General features: G+C 37.1%; 1 protein-coding gene across 2 annotated transcripts; it reads left to right on the top strand.

Moving 5' to 3' along the window:
• Positions 1-33: 33 nt before the first annotated feature.
• Positions 34-26,994, top strand: loxl2b (lysyl oxidase-like 2b). Of its 2 annotated transcripts, XM_058776032.1 has the most exons (14): positions 34-174; positions 2,199-2,568; positions 2,851-3,026; positions 13,250-13,461; positions 16,891-17,107; positions 18,585-18,768; positions 19,214-19,371; positions 19,470-19,637; positions 21,964-22,129; positions 23,562-23,802; positions 24,066-24,181; positions 24,327-24,463; positions 24,596-24,707; positions 25,410-26,994. In XM_058776032.1, the coding sequence occupies exons 2-14, from the start codon at positions 2,229-2,231 to the stop codon at positions 25,478-25,480; spliced, it is 2,298 nt and encodes a 765-aa protein (XP_058632015.1). In that variant the 5' UTR covers positions 34-174; positions 2,199-2,228; the 3' UTR covers positions 25,481-26,994. The 2 variants fall into 2 exon arrangements, with proteins under 2 accessions (XP_058632015.1, XP_058632016.1); XM_058776033.1 differs by lacking the exons at positions 34-174; positions 2,199-2,568; positions 2,851-3,026; positions 13,250-13,461; positions 16,891-17,107 and adding an exon at positions 17,337-18,319 and having other exon boundaries at positions 25,410-26,989.
• Positions 26,995-27,629: the final 635 nt, after the last annotated feature.

Below are 27,629 nucleotides of genomic sequence, written 5' to 3'. Positions count from 1 at the left end.
GCCCACAGTGGTGGGCGTGAGGGGGCAGTTCAACAAGGCGTAACTTTGTTTCGACTTTCCTGAAATTGTAGGAGATCAACCAGTGAAAGTTTAGGGGATGTGCAACAGCTGAGAGAAGCAAAAATATCACATTCGAAGGACTATTCGACCGTGAAAATTGCACTCGCAACAAAAGTAAGCTAACAACTACCTCTGCTTTGCTTTAAGCTATATTGTATAATCGCATTTTTTGCTTATTTAAGAGAATAATAATTAGAGTTGTAGTGAATAATTCGCTTTAGAATGCTTTACCTGACATTCTGGTTTTGCAATACAGCACGTTTCCTTGTAGGCTAAGATAGAAAAGAGAAAAAAACAATGGTTATGTATGACGTCATGCTTGAGTCAATGGGATAGGATGCAATCTGTATAATATGACTAAATGAGAGATTAAAGTTGTGCCAAGATGTTGGTTTGTGTGATTTCATAAGATATATATATATATATTTTACTCAAATGTTTTAACAGCCTGTTCACATTATTCATCATTAATTAACATTACAGCCTCTGCAAAAAGTGGGTCTGTGCCTTTGCTTTTGCTTTTGGTTCAGGTAGAACACTGGGTCATTGTGTTTAGGTTGGCTAGTATTACACAGGACTGTCTGTGACCCCTTGACATGTGAACCCTATCCTGTCAGAATCCTATTCATGGTGCATGGTGGTCTGGTGACTTGCTGTCTGGAAGTGCAAAATACTAACAGACAAGAACCAGGTATTTAGGACAGGAATGCAAGGCAGTTCCAAAACTTTAGATGGCTCAGAGCAATTGGTCTTCTGAATAAGCCCCTTGGTCTGTGTGATGGGCTTTAAGTAAATTCACTTTAGACCAAGCACATTTTAAAACCGCCACATAGGCTGCTGTAGAGAAGAAGACGGAAATTTTAGCTAATTCATTTGGACTTCTGGGGTCCTGTTTGCCACATGCATTTGGACAATAGACCCTGAAAAGATTCTGAAAGATGTATTTATGCTCGTGTAATTTACTTTACACATTTAGTTTTAGTTTAGGTTTCATGCTTCTCCGTTTTGATGTATTTTAGACAATAACTTTTGAATGTGTTGAGAAAGTGAGCGGAAGTCTTAAAAAGTGCTTTTGTAGAAGTGCCTCTTTTATCTTGGAGTGGCAATCTTAAGGGAACCCTTGGAAGCATGTTATTTTTTCTTTTCTTTTAAGATAGACAGTACAGAGATTACAGTACATGCCAGTGGGTACTGGAGAACCAAAATGTCTTGAAGACTCACTCTATTAATCACTTTTTTTTTTCTGCACAGTGGAGTTCAAATGTTTGAAAACCCTAGCATGTATTTAGCTTTTTAAATTTAATAATATTTTAATAATTTGTATTGTCAAATTATTATATAATCAGCATTAGAATTAGAGGTAACTGAAAAACAGCATTGCACATGTTCGTGTGAAACCTGATGAGCCATGTTATATATTTGAAAATGACCTTTTGTATGAAAGACTTCACAGTGTCACAAACTTGCTTATTTGATATAAGATGTAAAACTAGCGTAGAACCCTAAATAATTGTTAATCAGTTTACATCTTAAAACATTTTGTGTATTTCTTTGTTTAAATTAGATTTTAAATGCCAGATTTTCAATTTGAATTTTGTACTCCGCTGTGTATAATTTTTATTTTCCCATAGTCGGGAAACCATAGTTACCTCATCTACTCATGCTTACCATACTTCCTTCTTCAGTACATCCTCTTGTGTTATTGAAAGAGAATATCTAACATCCCAATCAAAGTGTCACCTGTCAAACTTCTATGCTCAATTAAACTGTATTTTCTGATAAGAACAATTCTTCTCCTTGGTATTCAAAGTGAATTTGATATTTTTTCTGCTTAGTTCATATCTAATGTAGATGAATAGCATGCCACAGTGTGGACTAAACAAGTCTCTTTGTCCTCACTTGCGCTCTTTGATGTGGGCTGATTTGGTGATGGATGAGAATTCCCATGCTATTTCCCTTGAGCTCATGGCTTTGATAAAAGTGCTTTTGATTAAAAAGTACAGATAAATGGCTAGCTGGAAATCCTAAAACGTATGAATTATGTCTGTTAGCATCAATAATGTTTTTCTGTGCTGCCTTTTAAATAATAATAATATTAGAAATTAAATCCATTTCTTCACTTTCTTTTTTTTTTGCAGGCCATAAAAAAATTCTGAGCCTCTATCATTATGCTGGCCCTCTGGTCTGTGTCATTTGTACTATTGTGCGTATGGAGATTCAGTTACGCACAGTATGAGCACTTGGGTTACCTCCCGGGCTACTCAGACCCTGCACAGGACCTTTATACTGCTCCAGAGCTTCCTAAAGATATACCAAGGATACAGATACGTCTGGCGGGAGAGAAACGCAAGCACAATGAAGGGCGTGTTGAGGTCTTCTATGAAGGGGAGTGGGGGACTGTGTGTGATGATGATTTCACCATTCACGCAGCCCAAGTTGTATGCAGAGAACTGGGTTATGCTGAAGCAGTCTCCTGGTCTCCATCATCTAAATACGGGAAGGGAGAAGGTAAGATAGTGTTCAGAAGGATATATTGTGAAACTGATGCATTTTTTTCGCAATTAAAATGATTTGCAGTTAAAGAAATAGTTCACCTAAAAAATGACAAATTGTTGAAAATGTACTCACCCCCATCCATGGACACCTTTTTTGACTTCAGTAAATTGTTTTAAATGGACCAGTTTTGAACAAATATCTCAAGCTGCATGCATAATAATTATGAAAGAATTAGCAAAACAGTGAATGTCAGCAATGAGAATTGATGACTTCTCCGACTTCCTGTGTTTTTAGGCCGTATCTGGTTTGACAATGTCCACTGCAAGGGGAATGAGAGGAGCTTGGCCCAGTGTGAGTCTAATGGCATAGGCGTATCTGATTGTAAGCATACTGAGGACGTAGGGGTGGTTTGCAGTGACAAGAGAATCCCAGGATTCAAGTTTGTTAACACCCTTACCAACAACATCAATGTAAGTGAATTCAGTACAGATGTGTTTCTTCCATTTTTTTAAGGCAAACAGATTTGGAATGCAACTTCCAAAAGACACAATTAAATATTTTTGCTCCAAAGCCTTTTGGTGAATTCAACTCGTTTTGAGGCCAAAATATGTCACTTAGTGTTGTGTGTGTGTGTGTGTGTGATTAGGAGAATCTGTGCAAATTTTTTACAAAATATTACTTTATCAACATAACATAACAACCAGTTTTAGCATTTAATAAGAAATGTATTATATATCCATTTAAGTGTCACTCTTTTGTGAAAATGACTGCTGAACTGCATGTTAGGATATCTTTCCTAGGTGCAACGCAGCCTTTGATTCACAAATGCACTGTAAAATGCAGAAATAAGATGTAGTTTAACCTTGCGGTGTTCAGTCCTGAATGTTTAAATTAATTTGTTTCTGTAAGCTAAAGAATACATGGAGGACTGAATCGATGCAGGCCTAAAAATCATAATATTCTGGAATAGCAGCAACAAATGTGTTAATAATGTGTGTTTTTGATTTGGTTCATAATTCATAACTGGGTCTCATTGGCAGTCAAGTTTTCAATCTGGGCCCAGGTGCAGGTTTTTGTTGCGGGCCCCCAAGAAATCGTTTTCCAGGCAAAGGAAACTAGGTGTGGGACACCTCTGAAACTATTGTTGCTTTTTTCCCTTTGATCACTTTTCCAATCGCTCGATGCATTCTTTTCCATTTATTTTCTCACCCAGAGCTAAGTGGCTTGGTTGCTAGGCATGAGACAATGGAATGTTCAAACGCCTTTTTGGCACGGTTTTTATGCTACCCAGATTTATGCTACTTGGCTTTGTCTAAAATCATTTCTGTGTCCAGTTAGAGTAATAACAGGATTTGTCCCCATCCTCTGTCTCTTTCCATGCACAAGCTGCTCAGAGCCAGCAGTGTCATCATGAAAAAATGCAATAAGCATGCAGAGAAATATTTTATAATAGGCGCTCTTGTAAACAAAGAGCAGTGTAATTCCAGCCACAGACTCTAGAAGATGTTGACAAATATGATTTCAGAAACTTCAGAAAGTGTAATTCTCTGTGTAAAGCCAAATGGAAACCTTAATGAATGCCCATCTGAGCATTCATCACTAATCTAATTTGCAGAAAGAAAATATCTGAAAATATTTACATATGCAGTTTTTAAAAAGATACCTAGTGTGTCTGAATTTCGTTTCAAAGTATTATCGGGAATATATGAGTCAAGCAGGGGTTAGGGGGAAGTCTAGACGTCTTAGATCAGCTTCTATTTAGTCTCCAGCTGAGAAACCTGGAGAGAAAGCCAGAGTCACCTTTTCCATCTACTGATAGCCTGCACGGGCTCCACATTAAGGCAGTTAAATCACAGGGAGGTTTACCATAATGCCGGCCATATTCAAGTCATCTGGGAATGTTCATAGGCAGCCCACTGTGGCCTCCCTTGGGTTAAAATGGAAAAATGATGTAATGTATAAATGTGGTGGAGAAATGGTGGAGGAGAGTCCAAAGTTGAGACTGCAAAAGAACATGCAGACAGGCCTTGGGGGGAATACATGAACACTACATTTTCCAGGTAGTGGTATAGAATAAAAAGTATTTTTTTACAGTATCCCCCAGTTTCATAGACAAGGCTTAAGCTTAGTCCCAGACTAAAATGTAAATCTTAGCTGTTTTAACTGAAAGAAACTTGGACTCACTGATTTTAAAATATATCAGTGCCTTTGTTTTGTCTCAAGATGCACACCAGTAATGTTTTCTCTAATTCACATTTATAAAAATTACTTAAATGTCCAAACTGAACTATGGCCTAAAACTGGTTTAGTCTAAATTATTTGATCCCCTGCTGATTTTGTCTGATTTTGACTTTGCCCACCGACAAAGAAATAATCAGTCTATAACAGGGCTTGGCAAGTAAGTTTGGCGTCGGGCCAAAAAAAAAATTTCACCATTAGATGGCGGGCCAGAACATAATCAAAGGATAATTTAATTTGATGAAAAATGCATCTAGAACCCACCCAGCACCAGACGTCATTTGGACGTCGTTTTTTGGGCTAAATCATGTCGGCCCGTCATGGCCTTATTTTAGACCAAAAATCGACGTTGAAAATTGGTCTTTGTTTGGTCCATCAGATTTGGTCCGGATTTAGCCCAAAAATCGACGTTTAAAATTGGGTTTTGTTTGGTCCATCTGATTTAGTCCAAAAATAGATGTTGAAAACTGGGCTTTGTTTGGTCCGTCTAATTTAGTTCTAATAGAAGCACGTTTGTTTTGGACCACATATAGCCCTAAAATAGCCATGAACATGTAGCAAGTGAAGAAATAGATTATAGACATCTTACATAGCCTATATCTGAAGCTCTGTTAAATATATTGAAATATATTTTGAAAATACATTTTAAAAATACATAAAACAAAGCTTAAAAATTGTTCCTCATGATACATGTGTAAATATGCCTGTGACAGACTGTTACAGTGTCTTTTGTAACTGGTAGTGAGCTGTTACTCTGTGTTAAATCCTGTAGGAGGACTGTCATTATTAACAAAAAGCCAAGTTTGTGTGGTGGTGTCCGGCAGAGTAGAGCGGAGTGGAGCGTCAACAATTTCCCCTCCGCTCTCCGAGCATTTAATAATCACTCCGCTCCGGCTCCACTCCTTGCTCATTGATAACAGAAAAATGAAAAGTATTTATTTGAAATATCACAGTTCTGTTCATAGCGTATATTAAAAAATAAAATAAATAAAATACTAGGAGAGTTTCAAAGTGGCTTATTGGAACAGTTCAAAATTTTTTCCTACCTCATGACAAGCATGGTTGTCGTCAGCATTAAAAAGATATAATTTTGTTTGTGATGGAAATAACAGTAGGCTACGTTTTTGTTTTTTGCCTACGGATCGATGCATTTCTTACAGATTTCTGCTCATTCGAAATCGGATACAGATGAAGTAGCACTGTAAGATTACATTTGTTTGAATGCATTATTGAGAGCGCGATTGCGTGTGAGTAAGTGTTGTAGTAGCTACTTGTTTAAATCATGCTTGACAGCTGAAAATATTCAGTATCTAGAAGGAACAAACTAATTCCTTGATAACTATAACTTCCCGCTCATGTCCATATTCCGCTCATGAATTCTTGCTAAATATGCAGGTATACAGGCCGTTGGCATGAATTCTGCTCGTGATGGAGCGGTGGTGGAGCGCTCTTGGAGCAAGTGAACACCACGACGCTCCGACTTTTAAAAAATCCACTCCTCACTCCAGTCAAAAGTGTACTCTGATTGTGAGTAGCCTAACTGTTGCTGTCATGACAGATCTATTTCAGAACCAGCTGCCATCAAAATAATCTGGCTGCGGGCGCGGGCCAGTCTGGGCTGTTGCCGACCACTGGTCTATAATTTTAATGGTAGGTTTATTTGAACAGTGAGAGACAGAATAACAACAAAAAAATGCAGAAAAACGCATTTCAGAAAAGTTATTTAATTGATTTGCATTTTAATGAGTCAAATAAGTATTTGACCCCTTTGCAAAACATGACTTAATACTTGGTGGCAAAACCCTTGTTAGCAATCACAGAGGTCAGGCGTTTCTTGTAGTTGGCAACCAGGTTTGCACACATCTCAGGAGGGATTTTGTCCCACTCCTCTTTGCAGATCCTCTCCAAGTCATTAAGGTTTCGAGGCTGACGTTTGGCAATTCGAACCTTCAGCTCCCTCCACAGATTTTCTATGGGATTCTGGCTAGGCCACTCCAGGACCTTAATGTGCTTCTTCTTGAGCCACTCCTTTGTTGCCTTGGCCGTGTGTTTTGGGTCATTGTCATGCTGGAATACCCATCCACGACCCATTTTCAATGCCTTGGCCCTGACGGTACATGGCCCCGTCCATCGTCCCTTTGATGCGGTGCAGTTGTCCTGTCCGCTTAGCAGAAAAACACCCCCAAACCATAATGTTTCCACCTCCATGTTTGACGGTGGAGATGGTGTTCTTGGGGTCATAGGCAGCATTCCTCCTCCTCCTCCAAACACGGCGAGTTGAGTTGATGCCAAAGAGCTCGATTGTGGTCTCATCTGACCACAACACTTTCACCCAGTTCTCCTCTGAATCATTGGCAAACTTCAGACGGGCCTGTACATGTGCTTTCTTGAGCAGGGAGGCCGTGCAGGATTTCAGTCCTTCGTGGCGTAATTGTTTTCTTGGTGACTATGGTCCCAGCTGCCTTGAGATCATTGACAAGATCCTCCTGTGTAGTTCTGGGCTGATTCCTCACCGTTCTTATGATCGTTGAAACTCCACGAGGTGAGATCTTGCATGGAGCCCCAGTCCGAGGGAGATTTACAGTTATTTTGTGTTTCTTCCATTTGCGAATAATCGCACCAACTGATGTCACCTTCTCACCAAGCTGTTTGGCGATGGTCTTGTAGCCCATTCCAGCCTTGTGTAGATCTACAATCTTGTCCCTGGCATCCTTGGACAGCTCTTTGGTCTTGGCCATGGTGGAGAGTTTGGAATCTGATTGATTGCTTGTGTGGACAGGTTGTCTTTTATACAGGTAACAAGCTGAGATTAGGAGCACTCCTGGGAAAAGACACCTGGGAGCCAGAAATCTTGCTGATTGATAGGGGATCAAATACTTATTTGACTCATTAAAATGCAAATCAATTCCTAACTTTTTTGAAATGCGTTTTTCTGGAATTTTGTTGTTGTTATTTTGTCTCTCGCTGTTCAAATAAATCTACCATTAAAGTTATAGTCTGATCATTTCTTTGTCAGTGGGCAAACGTACAAAACCATCAAATATTTTTTTTCTGTATGTAATAATATGCTGATCCACTTTATCAGATGCACTGATCAAATTATCTTGTCAAGTTGTTTTAGACCCAAAACCTGATCAAAGATACAGTGTACTTTTCTGAACCCAACCAAAAAGCTGCAAATATTTATGTGCCTCAAATATCCAGTGATCCCCTGAACATACTGCAAATCATGACATTACATGACTTGTTTACAGCAAGAATATTTTTCTACAACCTAATTCTATTGTGAATAAACAAGATGTTCTCCCTGTTTGGAAAGAAACATATGTGATTAGATATGTTTTTTAGTGAATGTGTTGACGCCCTTTACCTAGCTCTATACGTAAAAACTAAATTAATCCATTTTTGATCATTCTGATCAATTCAGGCAGTCCAAGCCTTATATAAATCAGGACCAATGCTCTTTTCCACCATTATCATGTAAGAGTGGGACACGCAGAAGCAGATAGAAGCCTGCACCATGCAAAAACATGTTATGCAATGCCTTGATTGCAATCACAGGGAGTTTGTGTCTTTATGAGGTACTACAGATTTCAGGGGAAGTTGCATTATTTATTTGTTGAAGAGTTGATGACTGTGTTTCTTTCATCTTTAGAGGATTATAGAACATTCACATTGATAGGCCTACAACATAAAATCCTAGTATTTTTAAGGTAAGGCATTTGCATAAATGTGTGTTAGAAATAATTAAGTTTTGATAAAACTTTTACAACAGCTGAAGATAAAAATGGTCACCACCACTTAATGTCAGACAGATGCTGCAGATCAGCTTGGAAACATTCAGCCATTATTTTTCTAGTGACTAATATGTTCCTCATCTGTGGAGTCTGGCCCAGCATGTACAATTATTCTTACTCTACAGGTTCCATGAATCCCCCTTTTTTAACTTTTTTTTTTCTTTTTTCAAACCTATACTTAACAGAGAGTCTATATAAGCATTATGTAAATGTTATCCAGTATATTCCCTATTCATTTCCTGCACGTCAAAAGTCAAAATGTGACTATGCCATTCCTTATCTTTGGGTAGGTAGAGAATGTAATATTCTTGGTTAAAAGATTTGGTTAAAGGAGTCAAAATTACATTTGAGGTAATGAACAGCATGCCAAAAATGCTCGGTGGGTGTCATATTGAATAAAAACCTGTAATATTCCTACATTTCAATGATCTGTCATTTGCTCAGTTAGCAGTTTCATTGCTATCATAAATAGTTGCTTTCTCTGTCTCTTTATGTCAATTTTCATTGTGTTTATTTATCTGGCTCTCCTCCCCTTCAAGTTACATACTTCAGGGGAATGACACTCCCTATCAAGCAGGATGTTTATCTCTAAGTGGCAAGCGTAATCTCTGAAATTGGAAATCAAACCACAGCCAAGTTTATTTACGGTGGGAAGAGTTGTTCTTTCAGTTTTAAGCCTAGCCTTCAGTACTTTGTCATCTTACAATCCGTATAGCATGCAACTATTGCTTGTGGCTTTTGTTGTACATTTTGCTTTTGACCCAAGTGGAAAAACACATTTTTTACATTCCTGAGGATTACAAGATTTCTGTACATGTAAAAGTTTCCCTTGAAAACCGACACCAATGTTCAATGTTGTTTTTTTCCTCAGAGTTCTTGTAGGAGACTGTTAGGTCAGACTGAACTGCTCATAGAGTTGCAGTCAGTAAAAGAATAAAAAGCCAATTAAACATGGGCTCCAGATCAGTGGAATGGACCATGCTACTCTAATCTTGCTATTTTAGGAAACAGATAATCATCACTTGTGCTTTGGCTCTCAGTCTGTCTAACAACACAGGCCAGTGCAGTTATTCAGCAAAGTGCAAGTGTTGTTTGTTAAGTGTTGTCGATCTACCCTGTTTTGAAAAGCTCAGTAACAGGCAAGTTTATGTAAAAGTATTTTGTTAACACACTGTTCTAAGTTGGGGGAGGGAAACTGCTAATAGGAAATGGGCTCCATCTGCAGAGGAGGCATTCTTTAACATGTCTTTGCAAAGAGTTGAAAAAACCAAACGAACAATAGCCATCTACTAAACAACAGAATTCACTAGAGTTTCCAAGACAGGACAGACACCATGTTCAGCATACAGAAAGATGAATGTTACGTTTGATTCTTTTGTGTTTTTGTTTTTTGTTTTGTTTTTTTACAACAGCACCTTTGTTTTCATTTCATCCATTTCATCCACCTACCATTTGTGCTGCTTTTATGGATTTTTATGGATTTTTCTTCAATAAAGTTATTCAAAGTGGTTAAAGATGTATAATAAAATCGTCACTGCAAGTTTTTTTTTTATATGTTAAAGTTTTACATTTTAGTAGCTTTTTGAATAACAATTGTGGAATCGTTTTATGTTATTTGTATTCTGTTTAGTTGCGGCCAACATGCTCTCTCACTCTTCTTCTTGTTTAAAGGGAAAACAATGTGGGCTGTGTGACATTTTCCTTTACACAATCTGTCTACTGGCCAGTGGAAGAACGCCTGTCAGTTCACCACTTGCGCCTCTGACTCCTTCTCCTGTATGAGCAGTAGGAGGGTTCTCTTTTTTTCTTTTTGAAAGACAGACTAGCCTCCTGAGACGCTTACTTACATCCACAGAAGGACAAGCCCTCACAAATCGATATCCCAGCTGCTGTATTTTTCTTTCCTCACTGCAAAATCCCCTCCTCTTCCAGTTACCATGAAAGCCAGCCACACGTGTTTAGGAAATCTTTTTCTTCCTTTTGTGCTAATAAATCACACATCAGGTGTTTTTTTTCTTTTCTTCCTCCCAACCTATTTTGAAACCGTCCACATTGCCTGTTTAGAAAAGAGTTAATTGAAACCCCATGTAGCTCGGATATGTGCACTGGTCTTTGAACTTGCTGATCAGGTCACAAAGTCCCTCAAAAATTTAGTTTTTTTTAGTTATAACGCATGGAAAATCACTTTTTATTATCCATCAAACAGTGTGTTATGTAACATATTAAAAATTCATGAGGCTTTGTTTGGATGATTGCTGTGCTGGGATGGTTTTTGTTGCTTTTATATGCCATTTTAGTTGGTGTTTTTTTCTGTAGCTTTTTTACTTCAGCCCTTGATGGGAATGATTTGTTGCATCGCACAGTAGCTTAGATAACAGAAACTGTTTATGAAAAGTTTACTTGGTTTTGCGCCAAGTCACGGAAACCACTTCTATATTTTGATGTCTTTTGCTGACCACAGAGTCCAATTTAGATTTTGGAAACGCACAGTTCTTCATTAAATCCGTTCAACCTGCAGCTTTAACCGCTTGGTCAGAGACATTAGAAAAAACAAACTGACAATTCCATTCACAAAAAATGCCTTTCTCTTCATTTACAGAATTTACAGTGTTTGGTCTCTTTTGTTTTGCTTCATGAGAAAATTCTGGACATTTTAAAATACATAATAGTCTTAAGGTCATAAGAATGAGTGTTTGTAATTCTGGAACTCTATCCAAAGCGTATCCATGTTGGAATAATCCCATGTATTTGCACTGCTTGCATTTCCAGTGTGGTACAGTACGGATATACTTTTACTCTGCCACATGTTCATCCACTATACGGCATTCTCATTCCTAGTTCAAAATCCCTGACTTCAGCTTGCATTACTGCTTGAGTTTTTTTTTTTCCTTCATGAAAAACACCTCCCTCTTTTCTGGTTTATGTTGTTTTGGGGGGATCACAAGAAAGAGTCTCCCAATGGTGACCACTTCATGTTCCTCTACACATTTCATGAAAAATTATGTTCTACAGCAATGGTTCTTCAACATTTTTCAGGCCATGGAGCCCTTTTATGCCTGGCCATTGCATAGTCATTCTTTATATTTATATTTAGTTGTATAATTTAATTTTACTTAATACATTTGTACTGTGTGAGAGACAATGAAAGACAATTTTAAAGCATCTTAATCCTAATAAATAAATTCAAAAGACATACTGTTCAAGAGTTTGGGGTCGGTGCAAATTTGTTGTTGTTGATGATTATGTTAGCAAAAGTCTCTTTTGCTTACCAAACGCTGCATTTAGTTAATCACAAATACAGTAAAAACTGTAATATTGTGACATATTATTATAATTGAATATAACTGTTTTCTATTTTAATATATTTTAATGTAATTTATTCCTGTGATGGTGAAAGACTGAATTTTCAGCAGCCATTACTCCAGTCTTCAGTGTCACATGATCCTTCGGAAATCATTCTAATATGCTGATGTGATGCTTAAGACATTTATCAATGTTGAAAACAGTTGTTCTGCGTAATATTTTTGTGGAAACTGTGAGAAATTTTTTTCAGGATACTTTGAGGAATAGAAAGTTCAAAAGAACAGCATTTATTTGAAATAGAAATCTTTTGTAACATTTAAAATGTCTTTACTGTCAACTTGCTTTACTGATCCTTGCTGAATAAAAGTATTAAAATATATGTTTAAAACAAAAACCTTACAGACCCCAAACATTTGAACGGTAGTGTATTTAAAACTATTTTGCACATATTTCACAAATATGAGGTCAAATCTCCCCTTTTGAAGACTCATTTTCTACATCATAAGGTACAGAGGGCAATGGAATGTTTAGGCCACTATATTTGCTGAGCTCAGCATCTCATACAGTCTTTCACAACTCAACACACATGGTCTCATTGCGTAGGAATGTAAATCTACTGCTAAAGCTCTTCATGTAGTCTTAGAGTCTACTGAAATGATTTAGCTTCATTCCTTCTGACGTATTTACAGTTCAAGTAGGCCTAGATACTCCCTGGAAGAATTTGGTGTTAGTCCATAGTTAATGATAAATAAATAAATGGAATGAACTGCATTTAGATGCTATTATACAAATCAAATGTCATATGATAAAGAACTGCCTGCTGTTCAGTGTTGCATAAGATGTTCTCCATGTGCTTCAATTTTCCAGACTCTCCAGTAAATTTGGGGAAAGAATTTCAACCACACACCTTTGCCTGATTATCAAGGTGTCTGGGATTGTTTGATGTGAGCTTGAAAGCAGTAACCTCTTCTTTGCCTTTTTCTACTATATACGTCAGAACCCATTAAATGCATTTCACAGTCTGGTTACGTGAATTGTAGTTGGCTTAAGGGTAAACACGGCTGGAAGTTTTTTTCACAGGTGGAGCAGGTCAACAAGTCCTGCTGATAGGATGTTTATAATGAAGTGAAGAACTGTAAAACCAGTTTAGTTTTATAGTAGCTGTGGCTAAAGTGTCCAGTTAAGAGTTTCACAACATGGGTAAATTGAATAATGCTGACATAGAACAAATGTAAACTTTATGCTATTCAGTGGAAACCTTATATATATTTACAGTATATATCTGACAATGGAAAAATTTAGTAGAGTAACTTTAGTTTTGCAGTAACAACACTTGTTTTCTTTCGCCCCCTTAGAGTCTGAACATTCAGGTGGAGGATGTTCGTGTACGCCCCATCCTGTCAACGTATCGTAAGCGCATCCCAGTGACAGAGGGTTATGTGGAGGTGAAAGATGGAGGCAAGTGGAAGCAGATTTGTGATGATGAGTGGACTCACATGAACAGCAGGGTTATCTGTGGCATGTTCGGCTTTCCTGGAGACAAGAGATACAACACCCGTGTGTACAAGTGAGTTCTCAGTTTCCCTTCAGTTGAGATGTCTTTTGTGCAAATATTCCTTTAGTATATATATTTTTTCTTCAAAAAAAACAAACAAACAAATAAAAGTAACTTTGGTGACCTCAGAGAAATTTAGAATTGTAATATTTTTCATGGAGGTACTCCCATGACAGCAAAATGGAAACAGTGCATATGGAGTCTTTTATAGATCCAGGGACCCCTGGGGGAGCCTAAGGGTACCGCAGGGGCTCTGTGAGCTGACATATGAAACATATACAAATTTCATAAACAGTATGAAAACACATTATAACTTACAGATACATATACATATACATTATAACACTTATCAGTGAATTGTTACACTATGCATTTTATGTCAAGTCACCATTATTTATATAACGCTTTTTACAATGCAGATTGTGTCAAAGCATCTTCACAGTATTAAACGAGGAAATAGTGTGTCGAAATAGTGTGCCGTTCTCCTCTGGCCAGACGAAACCAGCAGTTTAATTCTAGGCTGAAACAAAGTCAGATTGTGCAGAGGACTCATCTAGTTCCCGTGGTCTTGTCCCGATGGCCGTCTAGGTGACGAGGTATTCGGAGGGTATCTGTCTCTGGGGCTCATCTAGTTGACATGGTCTCAGCTGACATTCAGGGCTGTAGAGTTCATCTCTAGGTGCTGATCCACCATCTGGTCTGGATCCAGACTGGATCCAGGTGGCTTCAGTGACCATCTGATCTGGATACAGTCTGGATCTAGTGGCTACGGTGACCTCGGAATAAGAAAGAAACAAACTAATATTAGCATAGATGCCTTTCTTCTAACGATGTAACAATACATCGGGTGTTATGGGAAGTGTTCCCGGTTCCAGTTGACCTAATTAATGCAGCCTAACGATCTTTTAACGGATTTGAATTATAGAGATGTGTTAGTGTGTTATGTGTAAGCCAGGTTAAAGAGATTGTTCCAGAGTTTGGGAGCTAAATAGGAAAAGGATCTTGATTTTAATATTCTATTATATTAAACAAGCTGGAGTTTGTTTATTAAGCGCGCAGAGCAACCACCCAATAGAGCATTACAATAATCTAACCTTGAGGTCTTGAACGCATGAATTAATGTTTATACATTTGCCATTGAGAGCATAGGTCATAATTTAGATATATTTTTGAGATGGAAAAATGCGGTTTTACAAATACTTGAAACGTGGCTTTCTAAGGAAATATTGCTGTCAAATAGCTCTTCGGTTCCTAACTGATGATGAAGAATTGACAGAGGTGCCATCAAGTAGACAGTGTTCTAGGTTATTGCATGCAGAGTATTTTGGTCCTATAATTAACACCTCTGTTTTTTCAGAATTTAACAGTAAGAAATTACTAGTCATCCAGTTTTTATATCAACTATGCATTTCGTTAGTTTTGCAAATTGGTATGTTTTATTGGGCCGCAAAGAAATATAGAGCTGAGTATCATCAACAGAACAGTAAAAGCTTAACACCATGTTTCCTAATGATATCTCCCAAAGGTAATGTAAAGTGTGAAAAGAAACGGTCTTAGTACTACTGACTACTGAGCCTTGAGGTACTCCATTCTGCACTTGTGATTGGTATGATACCTCTTCATTCTCTGTCACGAATTGATGGTGGTCAAATCAGTTCAATTTGATCCATGCCAATACACTTCCTCTAATGCCAACATAATTTTCTAGTCTACTCAAAAGAATGTTGTGGTCAAATGTTATAGTGTCAAACGGAGCGCCAAAATTCGGTTAAATTCTATTTAAATTCGGTTATAATTATTTACAAGATATAATGTATTATGCACAATATAAATACATATAATGCATTATACCCTTTAAAACCCTTTATAATGCATTGTACATAAAGGCTTTAAGTAAAGTGTTACGGAAAACATTTCAGCATTTCCAATTTATGCTTACATTAAACATTTTCATTTATTTAAAAAAACATCCTTTATCTTATTTGCTATCATACCTTAAACAGCTTGACACTTTCATGCTGCCATACATCATTTTTGTTCGACAGACATAAATCTTAATCTGTTAGCTGTTGGAAGGAAGCCTTGAAATCAAAATATTCTCCTTTGGAAATAACAAAACTAGACATGCTGCTTTTCCATCAGCACTGGTCAGAGAAACCACTGGTTGCCTCTCAAGCAAATGAACCTTATTTGAATCACATCATGAAGGATGTTTCTTGCGAGTTCTTTAAGACTTTCCTTGCAGATGAATCAGTGCTCCTATTAGAAAATCTGCAAATAAATAAGAAAATCTGCAAAGGGCAACTCAAAACTTATACTTTCTGCTAAGCTATTACATTCCATACTGTGTTCGTAATGTATGACTCAAGAGTTGCATGAATCTTCATGAGCACTTTCGTAACTATGAAAAATATGGAAATCAGCACTAAAACGCCTAGTTAGTAATTAATCTGCTATATGAGAAAACACATAGGCACAATGGAAATTAAAGCTTTATTGTTGGTTATATGATCTCTTCGGCTAAGCTACGTGCTTCCCCACACATGGTGTGCCTTATGAAATGTGCAGGCGCTGTCTGTTTTTTTAAATCGGTGCTTGATGTTGGGGGGAGGGGGGACACGTAGCCAAGGCTGTAGTTTTTTTTTTTTTCTTTTTTCAGTGTGGAGCCAAAAAGGACTTCTTTTCAACTACCTCTGTCTGCCCTGTGGCTTTAAACTGTGCTTTCATAAGAAAACTTGGACTATCCTTTCAGAGTACCGTGCATGAATGGTTCCTGTAAATAATATGGCTCTTTCCCTGGCTGGAACAAGCAGACGATGTTCTCAGATGATAAAGCACTGGCGTGGAAGCATAACAGCTTTCCCTAAAGCTGTTCTCGCAAACAATATAAATTAACTGCCCGGTTACATGTTCCGGCTTTTGTAACAAAACGTTTTTTTTTTGTTTTTTTTCCATCTTTAGATTAAATCTGTGAGTTAAATACTATGTCTAGCATTTCTTCTGTGTGTACCAAAGCCTCTGTGTGTGTTTGTGTCCACATTTGTTTTCACAATAGTGTTTGCAGTGGGGATCTGAAACAGACTTTGGAGCAATCCCAGTGGGAAACGTTCTCTCCCTCAGAGTCTAAACAAAAAACAAATGTGGATTGTGTATTTTTTGTGAATGACGGCCAGTATACTTCTAACAGTGATGGCTCTTCACATGAAGCTTGTTAAATATTCTGTTTGTAGGATGAGCACCATTTTTCCTGCAGGAATATATGACGTCACTTCAGCAGCGCTTCATCTTTTTACAGTTCAATATGTATCAAATCTTCAATGCAGTGATGAATCATTTACTAGCCATATTATGACTAGAATCCACTTCCACTTGGGCCAGTACATGGGTTTTGTGTGAGTTATGTTTATTCAGTTTAATTCTTAAATTCCCTTTATTTCTCAGGATGTTTGCCCGCCGGAGAAAGCCAACATACTGGGATTACTCTATAAATTGCACCGGAAATGAAGCTCATTTGTCTAGCTGTAAGCTGGGCCACACGCTCGCCATCAAAGCCAATAGCACATGTGAGCAGGGCGCTCCTGTGGTAGTCAGCTGCGTCCCTGGCAGAGCTTTCGCCCCAACTCCCATGGCAGGATACAGGAAGGCCTTCAGACAGGAGGTGAGGCCAGATTATGCATGTCTTCCAAAAATACAAGAAGCCACATGTCCACATGAGATATTGCTTTGTGTTGAACTTCTGGATCTTACCTTTAAGGAGACTATTAAGTATGGAACAGAGCTCAGCACAATTTATCAACACAGTGATAGTGAATCTTGATCTAGACTAAGGGGTTACTTTAAAATGAATCGTTTCTTACTTATTTAAAGATGTTTATATGGCAAAAGTGGTAGTTTTCGAGTCCAATATTTTAAGATGCCACAAACTGTGATTATATGAATACTAATGTTAGAGAGCGAAGACGAGGATATTTTTGAATCTCTAAAGCACTGTGATGACAGACATTTTAGCCGAAAATGACATCACTCTTTCCAAATTATACGTTTAAGTAGTCCATGTGGAAGCTTGCCCATTACATACCATTCAGCGAGGTCAGTAAGTTCATTAGCATGATGCAGATCTGCACTATTTAAGCGTCTGTTGTGTATACCTGAAAGAATTCCTGCAGAATATATACACATTCATTTTATGGTTACAGGGATAGTTCACCCAACAATGAAAATTCTGTCGTTAATTACTCATCCTCGTGTTGTTCCAAACCCATAAAACCTTTATCTTCACAACACAAATTAAGATATTTTTGATATAATCCGAGAGCTTTCTGCATAGACAGCAATGCAGCTGAAACGTTCCCAGACCCAGAAACATAGTAAGAACATCGTTAAAATAGTCAATGTGACATTAGTGGTTCAATTGTAATTTTGCGAAGCTATTTCATCAAAAATATCTTAACTTGTGTTCTTAAGATGACCATAATGATGTACAATTATGGGTTTGGAACGACATGCGGGTGAGTAATTAATGACAGAAGTTTCATTTTTGGGTGAACAGTCCATTTAAAGATTAAGTATTACAGGACTATTATTGTCACACTTCACAAGGAGCTAGGGAGCGAGGAGATATGGGAGATGCTCAAAGTAATAGTCTTTAATGGAAACACAGAGCAATCAGGAACATAGGAAGACGAACAATGCTGAACACAGGTCACTGGAAACACTGGGTTTATGTACACAACATAATCGGGGGAAGACGAGACACACCTGGAGTCAAACTGGAAACAATCAGGGAGCAGGAACAGGAAGACCAAATAAGGGCATGACACACGAGGGAACTAGGTCGACGGGGAACACATGGGGATGGAAAATACAACAGGTCCATAACCCTGACAATTATAATGTTCTAAAAAAAATCGATTTAAAATAAATTCTGTTTTGCGGGACGGAAATGGGTTTATCAACTTTTGTATGTTTTATAATGATGTTAGGTTTGTGATGTCTTGAGGTTTGTCATGCACAACTGCCATAAGAGTTGCCTGAATTTCTGGAAAACTTCACAAATATGAACTTCCTTAAATTAGTTATAACCAAAGAATTTCAGCTTTTCTGCTAAGAGGAATCATTCTCCTTTTTCATCACAGCAACCCCTGGTGCGTCTCAGAGGTGGCGCTGTTTTTGGAGAGGGGCGTGTGGAGGTGTTGAAAAATGGAGAATGGGGCACGATCTGTGATGACAACTGGAATCTCGTAGCAGCTACTGTGGTGTGCCGTGAGCTTGGATTTGGGAGTGCCAAAGAAGCGCTTTCTGGAGGTCAACTTGGACAAGGTGCATATAGTTAATTGTTCAGAAGGTTAGGTTACAAACTCCCTGATTTCTGTGCATATTGTCATATTCCTGTATTTATAAGTGTACTATTTTCCTCATACAAATGGATATTTAAAATAAATATATAGATGACTTTATATGTTATGAATATGTTTTATATTTATATTTATGATGATCATGTCTATGTGTTTTCAGACCCCTGGCCTAAATAATGAATACATTAATGCATTAATACATTATTTTGTAGTAGTCCCACCATGCTATGTCAGTTAAAGGTGTTTGGTTTTGACAAATTGTATGGTTTCATGTTTGTTTTAGGTTTTTATGATTCTTGTCATACCTTTAAACATACTTTAATATAGGAGCTATAGGAAGTTATTATGACTAAATATGTGTTTATGAATATTTATGGATGTGTCTCTATATGAAAACATGTATTTTCCAGGGATGGGCCCTGTACATATGAATGAAGTTAAATGTTCTGGCTTTGAGAAGTCTGTCACTGAGTGCCCCTTCAATATGGACAAAGATTCTGAAGGCTGTAGTCACGAGGAAGACGCAGGCGTCAGGTGCAATGTTCCTGCCATGGGCTTCCAACAGAGGGTAAGAACTGCGTCTGTGGTAACTTTAAATGACTGAATATTGAAATGCATTTTTACTGTCATGGCATAACATGGCCACTCTGCTCTTCATTATTGCAGCTGCGTTTGAGTGGAGGTCGTAACCCCTTTGAAGGCCGCGTGGAGGTTCTAATCGAGCGCAATGGTTCTCTGGTGTGGGGGACTGTGTGCGGTGAGGGCTGGGGCACTATGGAGGCCATGGTGGTCTGCAGACAGCTGGGCCTGGGCTTTGCAAGCCATGCTTTCCAGGTATGTTTACTCTCAAAACCTCATCAGAAATGGACATTTAAGTCTCATATTGGGGATTATCACACTGTGTTTAACCCTGGGTTACGGTAAGGCATGTCTATCCCTCTTACCAGATCATCCCTTGATCTTAGAAAATCGGATGTTGGCCCTTCATGGTATTCCAACTCCACACTACTGTTCAGCTCTTTTTTTTATAAGCATGGTGGAAGACTGCTGTTAGTGAAATCAAAGCTCTGTGTGGGCTGAAGGTTTTTCAGTGACGCTCTACTGTGATTTCTGAATAAGCAAAAGCTTGAGAGATCTCTACTTAAGTAGGTTTATCAAAACCAGATCATATCAGTTCTGGAATGTTTCAGGCCTTTATTGATCGTCTTATGTCAACGTGATTCCTTTCATGCCCATTAACTGTTCCTGCTGGTTGTAAATAAGAAATCGCAGCGTTCCATTCCTCAGGCACGTTGTCTAGTCTAATGACATCGCATCTGTCAATTCACAGATGGGATTTTGTAAACAGAGCTGACTGGTGTACCTTCTAAAGAATGTCCCCTGATTCTGTTTGTCAAATATGTCCATAAAGAAACTGTTTTTCAGTGTTTCTCCCAGCAGTGAACTCTCTCTCTACTGACTTGTACTGCATCCAGGATGAAATTCTATCTTTTTACAGCCTGGGACAAATGAGTTACTGCAAGGAAACGTATGTACTTGTATCTCTGAAGTCTGAAATGAATCCCAGTTGAGTTCTGTAAAGAGTATGATGTGTTTTCACGTTGTTTTGATCCGTTATGCACAGCTCAGCTTGTGAGAATGACGGTTCTGATAGAGAACAACGGTAATTAGTAGAACAACCAGCTGTTTAAGACATGTCTGTTTTCCTCAGATTAACCTTCTTAAATACATGCTTTCTGACAGTTATAGATGTCTGTGTTTACGGTTGCCAAGAGAAACCGTTTCTCCCTTCTGGTTTGACAGTGTTAAAGATAAACAGTTACACCTGGGAAGCATTTAAGAGAGTTACAGACTCTCTGTTCAAGAGGAATTATATCTCTTCATCAAATGGATCTTAAACAGATGATAAGCAAGAACGAAACCGCTGACTGCCGCAGGGTTGGAAAAATAAGGAGAGGTTTGCTTGTAAAGATCTTACTGTTGTTGAGTGATTTGTGACTGGAAATGGTTAAGCAATATGGACTGCGTTTGTGTGTATTTTAAATAATTAAAATACTTTAAATAGTTTGATAGGAAACGGATAGCCTCACAACTTGAAAGTGTAAGTAACTTTGTGTTAAGTATAATATCAAGGAGAATATTTTGTCACCCTGGATATTGAGTTTAACTATACTATGGGTACTATTGAGCGTTTTAACTTTTTCACTGATTTGCTAAGCTAGGTCTAGGGTGCTGAGGACTTTTCTCCATTAGAACGAAGAAGTCCCTTAGGTTTTGATTGGGTGACATGCAATAGCGCCATCTTGTGGTTATTTTCCGTTTTACTCTTAGTGATTTCTCTTTCTCTGTTGACTTTTTCCCTCAGTTTTGTTTTTGTAACATCTGTTCCTTCATAAGGGTACATTCAGTGCATGCATTTTTTTCCTTCTGTTTGCCAGTCTTATAACGACGCCTAGTGACATGAATTTAGTTTCACAAAAAAGCATTAGATAATGCTCCATTCATAATCAGCTTAATTTATGAAAAATGACCAAATAACAGATGAATTACTGAGTATTAATTTTGAATTACCTTCCATTTTTTAGATTTTAATTTTTCATTTTCATTTTAGTTTTTCTAATTTTGCTGTGTGCCTTTGTCATCTTTTTAATGTCATTGTTTTAATTTTAGTATCTTCAGCTTAAAATTAGGCTGCCAAGACAACCTTTATTCATTTTTTTAGTTTTTAAAGTTCAAGTTTTTCATATGATATTTATATTTCTTATTTCAGTCAATATAAACAATTTTTATTAGTTGTAATTTTAGATTTAGTTAACAATAGCAACACTGTACTGAAATATATTATATATGTCTTAAGTGTTGCATACATCTCAGGTCTGCTCACTCTATGTAAAATAAACCAGCTTTTACTGGGCTATGAGTCAAATTTTTATCATATAGAGTCATGTGAATCTACTCGTGAATATATAAGTGCTTTAATGTTTAAAAATGAATATATTTTAAACACATTTTTGAATGAGTAAAAATTATTGGGTACATCTTTAATAATGTAACTGTTTAATGATAAATGCTGTCTTCATATTCAGTGTATCTGCACTTCCTTTAATTTGCCTTGTGGATTGGATAAATGACTTGAACTGAGGTGTAATTGTTTGTATAGGAGACATGGAACTGGCCCGGTGCAGTCAATGCAGATTCAGTGGTAATGAGTGGGGTGAGGTGTGCAGGAACAGAGATGTCTCTCTCCCACTGTCTGCACCATGGAGAATATCTCAGCTGCCCTAAAGGTGGAGGACGCTTTGCTTCTGGAGTTTCCTGCTCTGAGAGTAAGATTATTTCATCATATTCAAATACTCAAATCCAGTTACTCTTATATTTATGCATTTTTATCGCTTGACTTTGAGAGTGAGAGAAAAACCATTAACTACAAACTCCTAATTTGCTGCTTATAAATAGTTAGTAAGGTAGTTGTTAAGTTTAGATATTGGTAGGATTAGGGATGCAGAATATGTTCATGCAGAATATGTGCTTAATATGTACTAATAAACAGCCAATATGTTAATAATAGGCATGCTAATAAGCAACTAGTTTATAGGGAGAATAGGTCCCTATACTAAAGTGTTACCTATAATTATTGTGACTACAGCTTATTTGTTTCTGGAGAAACACTGACCTCTTCTGGTCACTTTAAAAAATAAAATGCAAACCTATTACCATATTGTCCCGAATATAAGACGACCCCCCTTTTTCCAGATGTACCTTTTGGAAAAAGGCTTTTTGAAAACCAAATCTTTTTTTTTATTTTTATTTTTATTTTTTTACTCTCTGTAAATCTTCAATTATTTTCAAATTGCATGTTTTTCCTATTTTAATTTTTGTTTTGAAAGTATGGTAAATACTGGTAAAATGTACCAACAATGACATTGAAAAATATACAGTTTTTGATATACCATTGAAATAACAGGTAGCCCATCTGAATTATATAACATTTAGGCTATCCATCTCATAGTAGCCTACCAAAATTTGATTATCAGTAGAAGTGAAATCATATTGTAGTTTCAAATCTTGGTACTGTCTTATGTTTTAAAATCACTTACAGAGGAAGTTTTGTCCCATCAGATCAGGCTAACATGACAGCCACGACTCAAGCCGCTGTAAGCTTTTCTTTTTCTTTCGTTTTCACTCGCGATCTTTACAAAACACATATTTCATGGCACACTCGTTTTATGCGTGTTTGGCGCCACCTATTGTTGTGGGTGTATTACTGACATGTCAAAGTCTAGACCCCGAATATAAGACGACCGTGTTTTTTCAGATGTATTTCCAAGAACAAAGCTTCGTCTTATATTCGGGTCAATACGGTATGTGTATGTATATTGTTGTTGTATACATTGTACACTTCATTAACTAATTGCATGATTTTACTGTACATTTCAGACATCACTTTGACGTAGTCACCACTCATAAACTACTCCTAAATGTAATGTAGGAACTTTCATTTTCTGTCAAGCTGCTTTGCAATGATTTGCATTGTGAAAAGCGCTATACAAATAAATGTGAATTGAATTGAATTGAATTGTTTCGTTAATGTGATGTCTGTGGCTGCTCATCTTGGCCAGGATACTTCTGAAAAAGAGATTTTTTAATCTCAGAATTAATAAAGGACAATAAGTAATAAAAGTAATTAAAGATAACATGGAGTTAAAAGCAATGAAGAAACATGCATAAGCCAATCTTTTTTTTTTATGTTCCCTGCAGCTGCCCCAGATCTAGTGCTCAACCCCCAGGTGGTGGAGCAGACCACATACTTAGAGGACCGTCCTATGTTCATGTTACAGTGCGCCTATGAGGAGAACTGCCTGGGCTCCACTTCCAGTTCCACCCCAGCAAACTCCTATCGCCGGCTCCTCCGGTTCTCTTCCCAGATCCACAACAATGGTCAGTCTGACTTCAGGCCCAAAGCCTCCAGAGAGACCTGGGTTTGGCATGACTGCCACAGGTGAGTGTTGGATGACTGATAAATGATATCATATTAAAATGATTTCTAAAGCATCATGTGGCAATAAATTAAATTTTAAAATACATTTTAAATTACAACAGTAAAACAGTATTACTTTTTAACTGCATTTTTGATCAAATGAATGCAGCCTTTGTGAGCATAAAGAGTTAATTCAAAAACATAAAATAATGTTACCCACCTCAAACTTATAAAGGTTATGTGTATTTTACTTGTAGTTACAATTTATTTTTTTATTGTTACAGGCACTATCATAGCATGGAAGTATTCACCCACTATGACCTACTTAGCAACAATGGCACCAAGGTGGCAGAGGGACACAAAGCAAGTTTTTGTCTGGAGGACTCGGAATGTGATGAAGGTATGGAAGAATGTGGCTGTTTTTATAGTTCACAACTGAAAAAAATGTCACCTCACTCTAACTGTGTATTTTTGGTACTGAAACTGAATCGGTACTACATTACAGTAGTGTGATGATATGCCATTTGTATTGTTAACTTTATTAGGAATTGAAAAGAGGTACGAGTGTGCAAACTTTGGAGAGCAGGGGATCACAGTGGGCTGCTGGGATACATACAGACATGATATTGACTGCCAGTGGGTGGACATTACAGATGTTAAACCAGGAGATTACTTATTCCAGGTAATAATGACATTTCCAAAGTAGTAGTAATTTTAGTACCAAAGAAATTCTTTTGAATCATATTACCCTGGTTCTTGGAAATGGACATTGTGATTAATTGTTTTTACTGACTATATTCACTCTTTCTGACAGATCGTAATTAACCCCAATTATGAGGTTGCTGAGTCGGATTACACCAATAACATTGTCAAATGCAGATGTCGATATGATGGTCACCGTATATGGATGTATAATTGCCATATAGGTAAACAAACATTTAAACATGACTTATGCCTCTTCACCTTGTCTTGTTATGAAAATTACTTTTTCAACATGCAGGATTCATTTTGGACGTGACTAGTCCCCTCATCTTAACTATGAATATTTCCTGTAAGGTTTAACTACCAGAAAGTGTTTGAATACTATTTTAAACATTTTATTATACAAATTTTATTATTTGAAACTTCTATTTTTTGTTTTATTTAAAATGTAAATGTAAAATGTACATTACCGTTTAAATATTTTGGGCATTAAATTGATCAAGAGTGTTGTATTGAACTTTCCACATGTCAAAGAATCCTGAAAATAATGGTTTTCACAAAAATATAATAAGCAGCACATCTGTCTTTAACATCGATAATAATAAGAAATCATTCATCTTTGGATCATATGACACTGAAGACAGAAGTAATGGCTGTTGAAAATTCAGCTTTTTCTATCACAGGAATAAATTACATTTTAAAATGTATTCAAATAGAACTGAGTTATTTTGAATTGAAATAATACTTCGTAACATTACTGGTTTTACTCTATTTCTGATCAAATAAATGCAGCCTTGGAGATTTCATTCGAAAACATAAAAAATCTTGCCAACACCTTCAAAAAAAATGTAACTTTTTTTTTGTACAGTATAGTACCCTGGTATAGCTGTATATGAAACATCACTGTGATTCTGTGTCTCTTTTAGGGGGCTCCTTTAGTGCAGAGACAGAAGACACCTTTCCTGGCCTGATCAACAACCAGGTGACCCACAGGTAAAAGAGGGGCGCTGAAGAACATCCAGAAACTGCGGCCAACCAGTGAGATCATCCAGAGCCCTGAACCACTACACCTCTCTAGAGGACCTTTCATCTCTCAGCAGTAATTCCATGGTACTCTTTCAACTATGCTCAGTGTCACCACATAGCCAGCACAGTCCTCTACTGTATTACGGGACTAAACATCACTTTTTAAATTCAGAACTCAGATTTGAGACAGGAACTGATTCTGAAATCAGCTCTTTGGCTGAGATTTACAGACTGAAATTCCCTCTCACCGCTGAGCCAGTAGCAAATCTGAAACCTCATTCTTTCTCTGTTTGCTGCTGGTGTTGAAGATGAAACTGTGGATTACTCTCAAGTGAGCTCTCTTCAGACATGAAAGGAACTCTGGTGCACTTTTTACTTTATTTTTTTTTTAACTTGACAGGACTTGTGGTTTAGGTCTTTTTGTAAGCGTTTTGATAAGGTGAGAGGACTTTCCTTAGATGAGTCTTCTAAAAGAATATTACACAAATCTACAGTAAAATAAAGGCCTGAAGAGAGACCGTTTCCTTTTTTAGTGTCATGCATTTCAGCTATATACTTTGGCATTTCGAAAACTAAGCTGATGACTTCTGCTTATAGATATTATTGGCTATTATTTAAGTACCTTATGGGTTTGTAGTGGAAACAACTGATGCATTAGAAAGACATAATGAGCCTTACAATATTTTCTATCAATGTCCAATTTCAAAAGTATTTGAATTGCAGTGTAAGAAAACTTTGAATATTGCCAGTAACCTTAAGCCTACCAGTTCAGGTCAGCGGTTCATAAACACTGGCATCCTATGAGCAGGTGAACCTGTGCAAACTCTAATATTAGTTTTGTTTTGGATTTTCCCCACCCTGTTCTTGTTGTTATTTTGAATTGACTGACTGTGGACAATCATTATGAATTATTTATGCTAACTCTGTTGAAGCTGACTGGAAACATCACAAGCAGTCTGATCCTTTCCAACTATTCATCCAGGGGTGTTCATATAGTATTCCATCATGCAAGCATTAAATAACTTATTTTAAGACAGGGATTTCAGATGCTATTTCGTAATTTCTTTGTTTTTCAATGTGGAATGTCTTTCATTTGTTGTCTGTCAATGGTGCTAACATAGTGTTATCCTCTGTTTTTTGAGGGACCATATCAGCTAATTTTACATTATGCTTACTTGAATGGATGTCGAAATCATGGATGTATGCTATGTAGCGTAATAAACTTGCATTATTTGGCATAGAAAAACAATATATGGTATTCCTACAGTTTGGGCAAATGAATTCACTTAGTTGTTTGTTTCCAGGGTGAAGATATTTTATATTGCACCCTCTTGTGGTGTATTGCAATATGGCAAGTGCGTTGTAATAGATGTCATATTCACTTCATCCACTAAATGGTGCTCTAACAAAATTAAAAAGGTGGAATTTTGGACTCTTCGGTACTTAAGTACTGTTTTGTGTGGTATATGTATCAAGACAACAATGTAGCCATATACAATTTGCAGCATTTTTATGCCATACTGTATACTGTTTCACATACTAGTGGACAGAATGCAATATACACTCAATATGCAGTACAGTAGTATTTCATTCGGATCAACAAAACTCTTTGCAACCTGAAACCTGTGTTTTTAACTTGCCACCATATAACTCCAATTTATATTCCATACAGAGCAGCTTATGTGAAGATTAATGTCTGTTTGTCCTTTGCTTGTTAAAGCATTCAGTGGTTTACTTAACAGGCCTATGCTCTTCAGATGATTAATTACATATCTGTTTTTACAAAAACAACATACATAGCATAGGGTAAACCTATACACCGGTGACACTGAATCTGAACATATTTCATTTCTGTTAGGTTTAACGTTTAAAATTCTTGTAATGATGGCTAGTTTTGAGATTAATGTTCATCATATTTATTGCTGTAGGGGATATGGGAACAGAGCCATTTCCTCTCGATGACAGATAATTTTCCTCGATTTTCCTATTATACGTTGGAGGTCTTTTTAAATTGACAGTGAGAATGGTCATTGTTCTTATTGGTTTAACCTCAAGCATTAAATGTACAAAGACCACCCACACGATATGAAAACAAGTGGCTTAAATGTTCACAAAAAACA

The sequence above is a fragment of the Onychostoma macrolepis genome, chromosome 05 (assembly GCF_012432095.1).
Source record: "Onychostoma macrolepis isolate SWU-2019 chromosome 05, ASM1243209v1, whole genome shotgun sequence".
Taxonomy (NCBI): Eukaryota; Metazoa; Chordata; class Actinopteri; order Cypriniformes; family Cyprinidae; genus Onychostoma; species Onychostoma macrolepis.
Note: the sequence above shows the minus strand (reverse complement) of the source record. Positions and strands in the feature narration are given on the sequence as shown.

Coding starts and splice junctions, on each gene's coding strand:
- loxl2b (XM_058776032.1), top strand. CDS start 2,229: ATGCTGGCCCTCTGGTCTGTGTCATTTGTACTATTGTGCGTATGGAGA. Junction 18,769..19,213: donor TGGAGGTCAACTTGGACAAG/GTGCATATAGTT, acceptor TGTATTTTCCAG/GGATGGGCCCTGTACATATG. Junction 23,803..24,065: donor GTTTGGCATGACTGCCACAG/GTGAGTGTTGGA, acceptor TTATTGTTACAG/GCACTATCATAGCATGGAAG.